At 38.1% G+C, this 11,763-nt stretch overlaps 1 protein-coding gene across 1 annotated transcript; it reads left to right on the top strand.

Annotated features, from left to right (window-relative positions):
- The first annotated feature begins 765 nt into the window (after nucleotides 1–765).
- On the top strand, nucleotides 766–11,752 carry cenph (centromere protein H). The gene is made up of 10 exons (XM_057832651.1): nucleotides 766–960; nucleotides 1,042–1,140; nucleotides 1,208–1,263; nucleotides 1,328–1,373; nucleotides 1,448–1,516; nucleotides 5,887–5,943; nucleotides 6,025–6,088; nucleotides 11,251–11,302; nucleotides 11,384–11,535; nucleotides 11,606–11,752. Exons 2-10 carry the CDS (start codon nucleotides 1,052–1,054, stop codon nucleotides 11,696–11,698), a joined length of 678 nt encoding a protein of 225 aa, XP_057688634.1. The 5' UTR covers nucleotides 766–960; nucleotides 1,042–1,051; the 3' UTR covers nucleotides 11,699–11,752.
- The last annotated feature ends 11 nt before the right edge of the window (nucleotides 11,753–11,763 follow it).

Raw genomic sequence — 11,763 nt, 5'->3', positions numbered from 1 at the left:
TCATCATGGAAGGTGTGCCAAAAGTAATAAATTCTGTTTTGCTCTCGTTAAGGTGTAAAAAGTTTTGTGCAAGCCACTGCTTCACATCAGATATGCACTCCATCAATTTAGCAAGAGCAGTTTTTTTGTTAGGTCTCAGGGGCAGATAAAGCCGCAGGTCATCAGCATAAAAATGAAAAGCGATATTATGTTTTTTTATAATTGATCCTAAAGGTAGGAGATAAAGCGCAAAAAGAACAGGCCCTAAAATAGAGCCTTGCGGTACCCCGCAAGACAGAGAAGATTGTGAGGAGGAAAATTCCCCAATCATTACCGAGAATGTTCTATGTTGTAAATACGATTTAAACCAGTTTAAAGCGTTACCACGGATACCTATGAAATGTTCTAAACGAGATACAAGGACTGAATGGTCAACTGTATCGAATGCTGCTGTGAGGTCCAGTAAAACAAGGATAGCCGGGTTCCCATTATCCACAGAAAGAGCAATGTCGTTATGTACTTTTAACAATGCTGACTCAGTGCTGTGTCTGGACCTAAAACCTGATTGGAACTTGTCAAGGGTGGAATTTGTCTCTAAGAAGGTTTGCAATTGAATAAAAACACGTTTTTTACGTATTTTATTGTTTTATTCTAATTTTGGAAGGCAAAAACAGTAATAAACAGTTGTTATGGAAATGTTATGTTTAATGTGTCGATTGATTACACTAGAGGGCAGCAGCTGACTTCAGCACCTCAAATGTGCCGTAATGTGTAGGAGACGAAGAAGAAAATTGCGTCACTTCCGGGCGGTTAAATTTGATCTAATTTCCTTCTGCTCATCTCGTTTACGTGCTAACAATTGAAAACAAAGCTTAAACGAAATTGTGTATGTATTGTCAAGTTATTTTGTTAGTTTGCGTTGCTTGTTGCGTCATTACCACCGGAAAATAAGATTTTGAACCTTTTATCGGACTTCCCAAGGTAAGTGTCAGGCCATACATGGCACCCAATAAAATGGCTGTCAGTAAATTTGATATTTGGATTTGTACGTGTTTCTGCCAGGCTGCGCGAAATGGAACCGTCGGACGTCAGGGGGAACTCTGACCTAGAGGAGGACATGCCCCTAAACGACCAATCGGACACCCCGCCAGACATACTGAAGTATGCTTCTATCATCTTAACAAATATCCATTGTTATATTCGTGTAAGTTATTGTCATTCCTTTCAGAATAACGGCGCAGCTCTATGCCCAGTGCTTTGAAATGGAAGTGCAACTCAACAGAGGTCAGCCTTTCAAACTAAATTTCTGTCTGGAGAACAAATATGACCATTAACTCTCCTCATGCAGAAAAAAATCCGATTCCTTGCTCAACGGCTGAAGCGAAGCAAGAGTTGTGAGTACTTGCTTGATCATCTTGCTGTTGTTGAAGTAAATATGAAGGAATTTTAAGATGTTTGCCTTTTACAGGAAAGCCAACGTCTACGAGCTCGAAAGAATCAAGTCACATCATTTTACCAGCACATTAGCTTTGCACAGGTAACCATTTACAGTTGTCAATGACATTGTGGAATGCGTTCATTCATGAAACGCCAAAATAAGCACTAAAGACTAGAGGCGGGAACCTCCTGGTACTTCACGTTACGATAATGATCTCACTATATGGCAATACAATGGAATCGCTACATTGCTTAGGAAATTATTTTGAAGACATTCTTAAAAAACGACTAATAAACAGAAAAACAAGCTGTTTTCATCCTTCTGCTGTGAATTGGAATAAGTTTATCGCTTGTAGAAGTCCAACCCGTTTGGGGTGGGAGGGTGGCAGTAGTCAGGCATGAAAATCACTCACCTTTCGGCGAAAATTCGCCGTTTTGAAGTAAAAAAGTGTGACCTATGTGAATTGTGTAGATCTGAGGAGAAATTTTTTAGGGGGGGGGTCGTAAGTCGATCTAACTAACTAACGACATGTTTAATTGAAGTTGCTAAGCCTGTCGCGATATGCAATGAGTCCATTTATCGCAAGGTAAATAAAAATGAGGGCGGTAATTTTCATGTCTGCGTTTTATCACCGCGTGCGTGCATACATTTGTGCATGCGTGTGGATGAGATGAAGCTCCAGTTGTTGTGTCCAAACGTTTATTGGTCAACAACACGCCGTAGAATTACAATTCACACATACAAAATAAGGAAACACACATTTCAACACTGTACAGTCACGTTAGCATTGCTACACTGAGACTAATGGGGAAAAAAGACAACTTACTTTAGACTGCTATAAAGCATTGGCAGTCCTTTCCAAAACGCCAACTTGCGGTTAAAAGGTGACACTTCAGACATGAAAAATCGCTGGTTAACAGCATTTGCTAACTAAATAAAAAAAAAAAAATCTATTAGTGACACCACAAGCAATGAGGAAAAGTGCTATTTGCGGAGTGTAAAGTTGTTAGCGGTTTAGCGAACGTACTTCAACATTTCAAAATAAAAGTACGTCCCGTATGTCATATACATAACGATTTCTGGAGTTAATCCCACATAGCTACTTCAGAATTAATACTATAATATGTAAATAATACTACAGAATTCAGATTTTACACTAAGAATAACTTTAAAATGACACCCTTTTTAAAAAATATGATTGGCAATTAATATTATATTTATTGTAATACTATTATATATGGTAGTATACTATAATAATAAAGCCAAACTGTTTTTCTTCATCAAAAGTGCAGCTATCACAAACGGAGCTATTCAAGTTTTTTGGTGAAAAATTTCTTGTTTTATTATTGCAATATAATAACGCAAACTCCCCAAAAACCGCAATGATAGTTTTTTCCAATGTCGTTCGGGCCTACTATCAGCATTTGACCTCAGTGTTCATGTGTGATTAATTATTATTTATATGTTTATTTGTACTTTAATAAAGAATTTAAGTGTTCCAAAATGTTTTGTGAATTAATAAGCGTCAACAAAAATTTCATTGCTAAATTAGTGAAAAAAAAAAAATTTGTCGACTAATTGTAAAAATAGTCGGCTGACTAATCGGGAGAAAATTTGTCATTTGGGACAGCCCTACCGGAACATATTTCCTCCACACCCTTCTCACCTTTTTAACCCCTGACCCATTTTCATGCCTGAGTAGTGCTGCAATGATTAATCGATTAATTCCAAGTAATTCGATTAGAAAAAAAGCTTCGAATCAAATTTTGCTGCTTCGAGGTTTCATTTAGAGTGGCGTTGAATTTGTTTTTTAACGCTTTGCATTTAGTTTTGTTGATTTGGATAGATACACTGCCTTCTGGTGGCAACTGTGAATATGACAACTCATTTAACATGACTGAATCCAGCTGCTCCCTGTTAAGACTAACTTAAGGCAAGTTTTTGTTTGAGCAAATTTTTTTTTATGCACTCATAATTTAGTTTATAGGTACACTACCGTTCAAAAGTTTGGGGTCATCCAGACAATTTTGTTTTCCATTTCAGAAGCATATGTTATATTTTTTAGAGAGTATTCGACGAGGAATACGATAGACCCATTAATAGACTTATTTGGAATAATCACCATTTCTTTAAGTAGTCACATCAATAATGAAGTGGCTTATGAAAATCAACGTAAAACAATTCGGCAAAGACTTTCCAGACAGTACTTGGTGAGTCACTCTTTAAACAATCATGTGGTATTAATAGCTGATTGATTGGGATTGATAACAGAATCGTTACATAATCTGCCAAATGATTTTTAATTGTATTGAAACTAGAGCTGAAACGAGTACTCGAGCAACTCGAGTAACTCGAGTTTAAAAACTGATCCGAGTAATTTTATTCACCTCGAGTAATCGTTTATTTTGACAGCTCTAAGCATCACGTTTTGCTCGGACTACTTTTAATGCAGGACAACGCGCTGTCAAGTGCGGAGAGGAAGAAGGGGAGAAAAAAAAAAAACTTACTGCAGCTGACAGCCGCTGTAGACCGCCACAAACGACGCCGACGTTGCCAAATACTAGCCCGCACGATGCTACCTTGGTAACAGCTAGCGTCTGATGCGTCTCATAAAGATAACATGTATGTTGAACTAGATGCGCAATGACAGACTCGGCCGCGTCTGGGCAGCGTTATTAAACAGCCGCCATCTTAAAGCAGTACAGCGCTAAGCGCTAGTAAAAAGCGCTAAGCGCTAATAAATAAGATTAACGTTACTGTCGCTACTAGCTCACGTAAAGTTAGCCCTGCGGAGGGCTAGGTTTCAATTAATTATGACCACTGTCGATGCGTGGCTAACGTGTCTTACATACAGGCTTTAACATAACATAGCATTGTGGAGTGATGAGGGTGTAAAATAAAAACTATCATGCTAACTATCAATTTTAGCTCAGTAGTCATTGCTGGATAAAACACCAAGTAGCACTGGTCCCTAATGTGCTCCAGTACAGCCTGTATCATACATTTATTTTGAACACTGCAAAAACTCAAAATCCTATTAGGACTTACAGTTTAGACTAACTTAAAACTTAACTAGAACTTAAAAATGGCTTGACACAAAGAGAAATTCAATTGAAACACGTGGGAAAAAATCCTAACTTTTAAGTGATGTGTGTTATCAAGCGTAACGGCATTTTTAGGTAATATATGTATATATATATATATATATATATTTTTTTTTTTTTTAATAAGATCTAAAAGTTTTTTGAGTGAAAGCAGTGAATTAATCTTTTTTTTTAAATTCTAGCCACATCTCAGATGCAATTGTTGGCTGTTTTCAACAATATACATCGAAAATAAAGACATTGATTGACTGAAAATGGTTCAAGATTAGATGAAATGTCTTGTTTTCTCATGTATATTCATAATTGCTCTTCACCTAAAAATATATTTGTTTTATCCGATTACTCGATTAATCGATAGAATTTTCAGTCGATTACTCGATTACTAAAATATTCGATAGCTGCAGCCCTAATTGAAACATTCCCTACACTTGTCGCTGCGACAGTGCAGTTAAGCTGCGTGTGCTAAATCTGTTGGCCGTCTGGCGGCCCCTGCTGACTGGGGGCCCTAGGCAATTGCCTGGTTTACCTAATGGGACGCGACGCCTCTGGGTGTAATTCTGATTAGTTTGATTTTATCTTCATTCAAAAAAACAGTGCTTTTCCTTCAAAAATAAGAAAATTCCTATGCGACCCCAAACTTTTGAACGGTAGTGTGTATGTAGCAGTTTTTTGTGGGGACATGTGTTTGAACGATTTGTTAACTTTATATATATATATATATATATATATATATATATATATATATATATATATATATATATATATATATATATATATATATATATAATGCTGTTAACATTTTATACCATTTAAGCTAGCGGACTTTTGCTTGGCAAGTTAGCCAATTGTTCTTTTGTTATATCCTCATCTGTTTTTTTTATACCGTTTGAAGCTAAGCTCAGGTATTTTATTTTTAAAAGAAAATGCAACTGCATAGTTTGAAGAAACACTCTGGAATTTTATTTTGTATTTTCATTTAATGCTCTTTTGAAAGTGCAATCTTAGCAAGACTTTGTTTAATATCTCCTAAAATCGATTCTGCAACGCATTAGATGTCCCTAATCTGATTACCGTAAATGGTTTTCGAATTCATTTGCCCCTCCCGGTTTAAATGGACTGGGCGTCTATCACAGTCAATGGCAGCCATAATGTTAACACAGACGCTATTGTGGAAGATACTGGTAGCAGCTTGTTGGTTCCTTTTTGTTTTTAAACATTGACACCTTTTTAAAACGATATACCGGATCTTGTCAGGAGCATATCGATAACCTTTTGGGATACAAAGTACGACGATAATCACATTTTGATATTTTGTCACACCGCTACTGAACACTGACTTCACCTGTGTTTTTTTTTTTCTTTTAGAATGCAGATGTGGCATGCCATTGCAAGAAAGTTGGAACAAAATGATCCAGAGGCGAAGTAAGTTAACAGAAATAATCAAGAGAAATAGAGCAAAAATGATGTTTGTGTCGGCTTCATTTGCTATTGGCTTGATTTCAGTGATCTGAAAGCCATCATTGATCGCTGCATGACGCTTTCCTCACATATAAACACACTTCAGGAGGTAAGCAAATGTATGTATATTAGGGATGGGAACGTCTTGGTACCTCATGATACAATTTTCGATACAAAACTCATGATAATGATGATCTGACGATACAATGGTTATCGATACATTGGTCAGGAAATCATTGTAGGATGTTCTAGAAAACAATTGGAATGGAATACAATGATGCATCGCTACTTCGCGCTTCAAACTTCGCGCCCTCAGTCTATCGCGGATCCGTGTCACTGTCGCTCTCTCCCTCTCTCTTTGCTCTCCGATTCCCCAGGCAAGCGCTGCGTGCATTGGAGTTGCTTATTGAAGTTGACGATGGTGACAGATGATTGTGCCGCACATGTCAATCATCGTTTAATTGCCAATAAATGTTAACAAGTTTGATCTCTGTGTGCATACGCGGGTGGGGAGAGATAGGGAAGTGCGCGCTGTAATGTGTGTGCGTGGCGAGGTTAGAGGCAGCCGGCCCAGCGTGATTGTCCACAAGGTACACAGTGATCGAGAGCAGTTTGTGATCGCAAGTCACACCAAGGGAGGTAACTGTGTATTTGAGAGGATTTGGTGATTTGGTGCGAGGCTCTGTGTGCGCATTGCGGGGGGGGGGCTGGAATGAATGTGCGTATGTATATGTGAAGTTCAAAAATAGACCCTTAGATAGACATTTGTAAAATTACCCCAAAATAAGGAGAGAAGACACTCAGTTTTCTTGGCCAAGGAGAGCAAAGAGGGACTAGACAGAGGAATGCTAGATTACGCTGTATAGTCACCAAAATTGATCTAAGGAAAAAAACCCTCTTTGCTCTTTTTATTAGGGGTTTGTCCTAACACAGAAGGGTGCCGCCCTGAAGGGAAGGGGAAAGCAAGCTGGAGACACCCATGTGATTTTGGTTGGCTATGTGTGAGCATGTAGGTGGAACTAACTAAATACACGTGTGTAAGCAAGGGCACAGGTAAAAAATGGTCAGAATGACCCAGACACTTTAGTTATGCAACGCTGCGGCCATGGAAGATGTCCTCGAATGGAAAATTGTCCTCGAAGGTCTAGACGGAAGTCCAGACGCCAGGTGCTGAAGATGTCCCGGAAGGTTTAGTTACGCAATGATGGCCATGAAGCAAGGCAGTTATCATCCCGACCCTCTTTACTCTTTGTAACACTTAAACATTATACTACAACCTAGTATAGCAAGCAATAATCATTTACTGGCTATATCAATAAGAAAAAATATGGCAATATGTATTATGTATGGTATATATGAGCACAAGCAAATATTCAATCAATCAAGCAAATAATCAATCAACCCTTGATAATTACCTCAACAGTATACAAAAAAAAAAAAACAAAACATTTATTACAAGACAGTATATATAAATTAGGGCTGTCAAAATTATCGCGTTAACGGGCGGTGTTTTCCGAAATTTCCAGGTTCGCTGTGAATCAGTAACAGGCACACTTTTGCAAAATAGACAATGTTTATTGATTAGAAAATGCAGAATTAATGAGATTGATTACAATCCCACAAGAGCAAGCAAACAAGTATCAACAAATGTCAACGATGACGCTAGATTTGAGTTTGTCAACCCCAGAATCCCCGCGTTACCGTTACAGCAAAACAAAATGTCCCTTAGCAATGAAAATCGCTTACCGTGACAAATGAGCGGGGAGCCAAAACACTCCGGTAAGGCGGCGAAGGAACAAAGCCAGGCGATCCGTACGTGACCCGCTGGCGGACTTCACGGGTCGCCCGGAAATGTCCGGTTTTTGTAGGGACGCGCCCCGCTGAGGCAGAGAGGCCAACATCCGTCTCCGAGTGGCGCGGCACTGCCCAATTACAAACATTAAAGCTACTTTTGGTTCAGCCCCCTTGAAAAAGGACTTTTCACATGGGACAAATGAGCTATGCTGCAACACACGCAACAAATGGTAAATGTTATGGGTTAGCGTGGTCCTTATATGGGGTCAAATTTTTTGGGGGGGAAATGTTCAACTCTCACCTCCTCAATGTGTTAGGAAATAAAAAAAAGTAAACTGTGCAAATTTTCAAAGTAATTATGCAATATTTTGAGGTTGCTCACAGCCTTTGAAATTTCCAAAATGTTCGTATTTTTAGAAATGTTACCGTTATCGGTTATTTTGGAAAAAATGCTTTCAATTTCTTTATTATCAACTGAATGTAGTGAAACTTCACAATGCATACACCAGATACAAATCTAAAAATTAAAGCATAATACAAACAACACATGGTTACATGTATATTTGTGGAATCATAAACCTAATTTGCAACCGCCTTATGATTACAGTCATTGTTACAGAATACCGCTGGTGTCCTCAGGTTCACAGCTAGTGCAAAACTGTGAGGAGTGCTTCAAAACAAGAAACAAATTGATTTGAACCAAACTATTGTCAAGATATTTTGACTGATTAATAAACTAAAAAGTATGGCAACATACAAAAGGTTCACTATCAGTGACTGATGATTATTTATTGATTTCACTAGTCTGGAGCAGTGTGGCCTTTTTTGCATCGGGGAATCTCTTCCTGTGGTCCTGTACGACTTGCAGCAAGTATTGTTTCTGTTCCTCATCATTAGTTAACAAAGGATTGTACTCTTCGATGAGTGCCACTCCCCTTTCAGCTAAATCGTTAACAACCTTCGGACTGTGCACGATGGAAGATGCTGCCTTGAAGTCGTCTCGGGAGTCCCATGTTTCTGGTTCAGCCTGGAGAAATTCTGCAGCTATGTCCAAATTTGTGAAGAAAATCTTGGTGTTTCGGTTCACACACCCCACAAGGGACATTTCCTGGATGGACTTCTTGGCAGCTTTTATGCGCTTTGGACCTTTTGGCAAACTATCAGAAGCAGATCCTTCCTCCAACATAGCTTCCACCATGGCTCTCTTTGTATCATTGGCTACTGCTGGGTCGAAGAGGGCCAACGCTACCAACTCTTCACTTAAATACCAAAGGTGTCCTGAAAACTTACTGACTGCAGCTTTGGAAATTGCTGGGTTGATGTCCTCATACATCTTCAAACTTTGCAAAAACCACAAATCATGACAAGGAGCAGAGACGGCATCAGGAGCAGTGAACCAGACTCGGACGTTCAATCGGACGATGAACACACAAACATCACGAATGCCTTTGTTTTCATGAGCAGTGAGCTTGAACTGTTCTCGAAATAGATAAATCTTGAGCGCATACAATGCCTTCGCCATCCAGCGTGCATGATGTATAGCTCCAGGAATCCTGAAATGAACACCACGAGGAGGACTACCGCCGAGAAAAATTATGACGAGTTCCAGGAGCTCTCTGTAATCATCTCTTGGTTGAAAACAGTCGAGGTGTTTCATGACAAAATCAGTGGTATCATCTTTGATGTCTGCAATCAAATCATTATCATCAGTTGTCACAGCCGGCCTGAAATCTGTGCGGTCAATGTACTCCCAGTGCTTCTGAAACCTTTTGAAAATCTGAACATCAGGACCAGAGGTTGGACCCACTGGAAGCACATGCTGGGGCAAAATAGCACTCGTCATCACTATCATCTTCTGTGTTGTCTTCGGAACCAGTCAGTGACGCTAGCTCATTCATCATGGATTCCTGACTGGATAAAACCACTGAATGTGACAAACATGAATCAATATTAATTCACGGCTGTGTTTTTAAGAATAGCCAAGTCAATTTCAACATAAATGTATGATACAAAATACCATAATCTGTCACACAATACATCTTACAAAACTCAAAAATACAGAAAAATGACAATATTTTTTAAACTTCTTGAGCAACCTCTAAATATTCTCTAATCTCAAAAAAAATTTTTCCTAATTATTTTTACATTGATTGTAACATGTTGGTGGGGTGAGAGCATGAGTATTTGAAAGTTGAAAAATAAGGACCACCCTAGTTATGGGTGCAAAACAAGTTATCTCGTGAGATTCCCTTCTAGCTATGGGATCCAGGCGTGTAACTATGGGATCCAGGCGTGTAATAAAACAATACTATGGTGAGAAACAAGTTATCTCGTGAGATTCCCTACTCAACCGCCTCCCCTTAACTATGGGAACAAGGTGAAAAACAATAGAAGTTGTTTACAGACATAAAAACAATAGAAGTTGTTACTATCTATGTCACAGAAGCAATCATGCATCACAAAGGCATAATGTAATATTTTCCCCCATCAGGCAGTAATAAATTTTTTAAATTAATCGCGTCAAAATATTTGACGCAATTAACGAATATGCCCTGCTCAAACAGATTAAAATGACAGCACAGGGTCATGTGCACTTGTTACTTGTGTTTTTTGGAGTTTTGTCGCCCTCTGCTGGCGCTTGGGTGCGACTGATTTTATGGCACCATTCATGAGCATTGTGTAATTATTGACATCAACAATGGCGACCTACTAGTTTATTTTTTTGATTGAAAATTTTACAAATTTTATTAAAACATTAAGAGGGGTTTTAATATAAAATTTCTATAACTTGTGCTAACATTTATCTTTTAAGAACTACAAGCCTTTCTATCCATGGATCGCTTTAACAGCATGTTAATGTTAATGCCATCTTGTTGATTTATTTTTATAATAAACAAATACAGTACTTATGTACAGTATGTTGAATGTATATATCCGTCTTGTGTCTTATCTTTCCAACAATAATTTACAGAAAAATATGGCATATTTTATAGATGGTTTGAAATACGATTAATTAATTTTTAAGCTGTGATTAACTCGATTAAAAATTTTAATTGTTTGACAGCCCTAATATAAATGTTTTTTTAAAATACTACTTTTGAAAAAAGTGAAAAAACAAGTATTATATGCATCTTTCCAATGCTAAATCTGAATAAATACATTGTACACACAAATTTTTTGGGGGGGGGCGGGGGTGTGCGCTACTTTGTGGTTTTCCACTTATCGCGGCGGGTTCTGGTCCCTATTAATCGCAAAAAACGAGGGATCACTGTATTGAGCCCTTTTTAAACGATTTCTCGATTCTTTGCATGAGCGCATCGATAATGCAAATTATCACGATATAGCACCATTTCGATATTTGTCACACCCCTAGTGTATACAAAATCTACTTTGTAATACAAACTGTTGTACAAATGGAAGTCATTAGCTTGGGTTTTATGTTGAAGCACCTAATTTTGTCCTCCTTTGTTTTTTCAGAAAACAATGACTCTTGAAAATGGAATCACAAAACTCCAGAAAAAACGTCTTGGTTAGCTATTAAATATGGTTTACAAAAGACATTTTTCTTTGCAATTTGTTTGAGACGACGTTTGTGGTGTATTTTGTTTAGAACTGAAGCAACGCATTCAAGAGAAAATGAAACAGATTGAAGAAGTGAAAGCGCACTGGTATGCAGAAAAGTACCAAGCTGTCTTGCAAAAAGGAAGCACAAACCTGGAGAATTATAAAAAGATGGTTGTCATGGCACAGAATATACTGAGGGTAAAACAAAAAAAAGGGGGGCAATTGTTTCAGGTTTGTCAACTAAAATAACAAAGTTGTTCTCCTGCAGGGACTTGTTTTAGCATGTAACATAAACTGGATGGATGATCCACACCTGCGAGACATCGTCATGAAGCTGGAAGAATTCCCTATTCCGGACTAAAGGAATCTACTTGTCTATTTTCTCCCATGTCTTTTGATGGTTTAAATAAATACCGAAGAAAACAC

Source organism: Corythoichthys intestinalis, chromosome 3 (genome assembly GCF_030265065.1).
Source record: "Corythoichthys intestinalis isolate RoL2023-P3 chromosome 3, ASM3026506v1, whole genome shotgun sequence".
NCBI lineage: Eukaryota > Metazoa > Chordata > Actinopteri > Syngnathiformes > Syngnathidae > Corythoichthys > Corythoichthys intestinalis.
The sequence above is the reverse complement of the archived record's forward strand: the minus strand, read 5'-3'. Positions and strand labels throughout refer to the sequence as shown.

Excerpts from the sequence above, each read along its gene's own strand:
- cenph (XM_057832651.1), top strand. The coding sequence starts at position 1,052 with ATGGAACCGTCGGACGTCAGGGGGAACTCTGACCTAGAGGAGGACATG. Across the intron at positions 6,089-11,250 it reads ATATAAACACACTTCAGGAG|AAAACAATGACTCTTGAAAA; the intron begins GTAAGCAAATGT and ends TTGTTTTTTCAG. Across the intron at positions 11,303-11,383 it reads ACTCCAGAAAAAACGTCTTG|AACTGAAGCAACGCATTCAA; the intron begins GTTAGCTATTAA and ends TATTTTGTTTAG.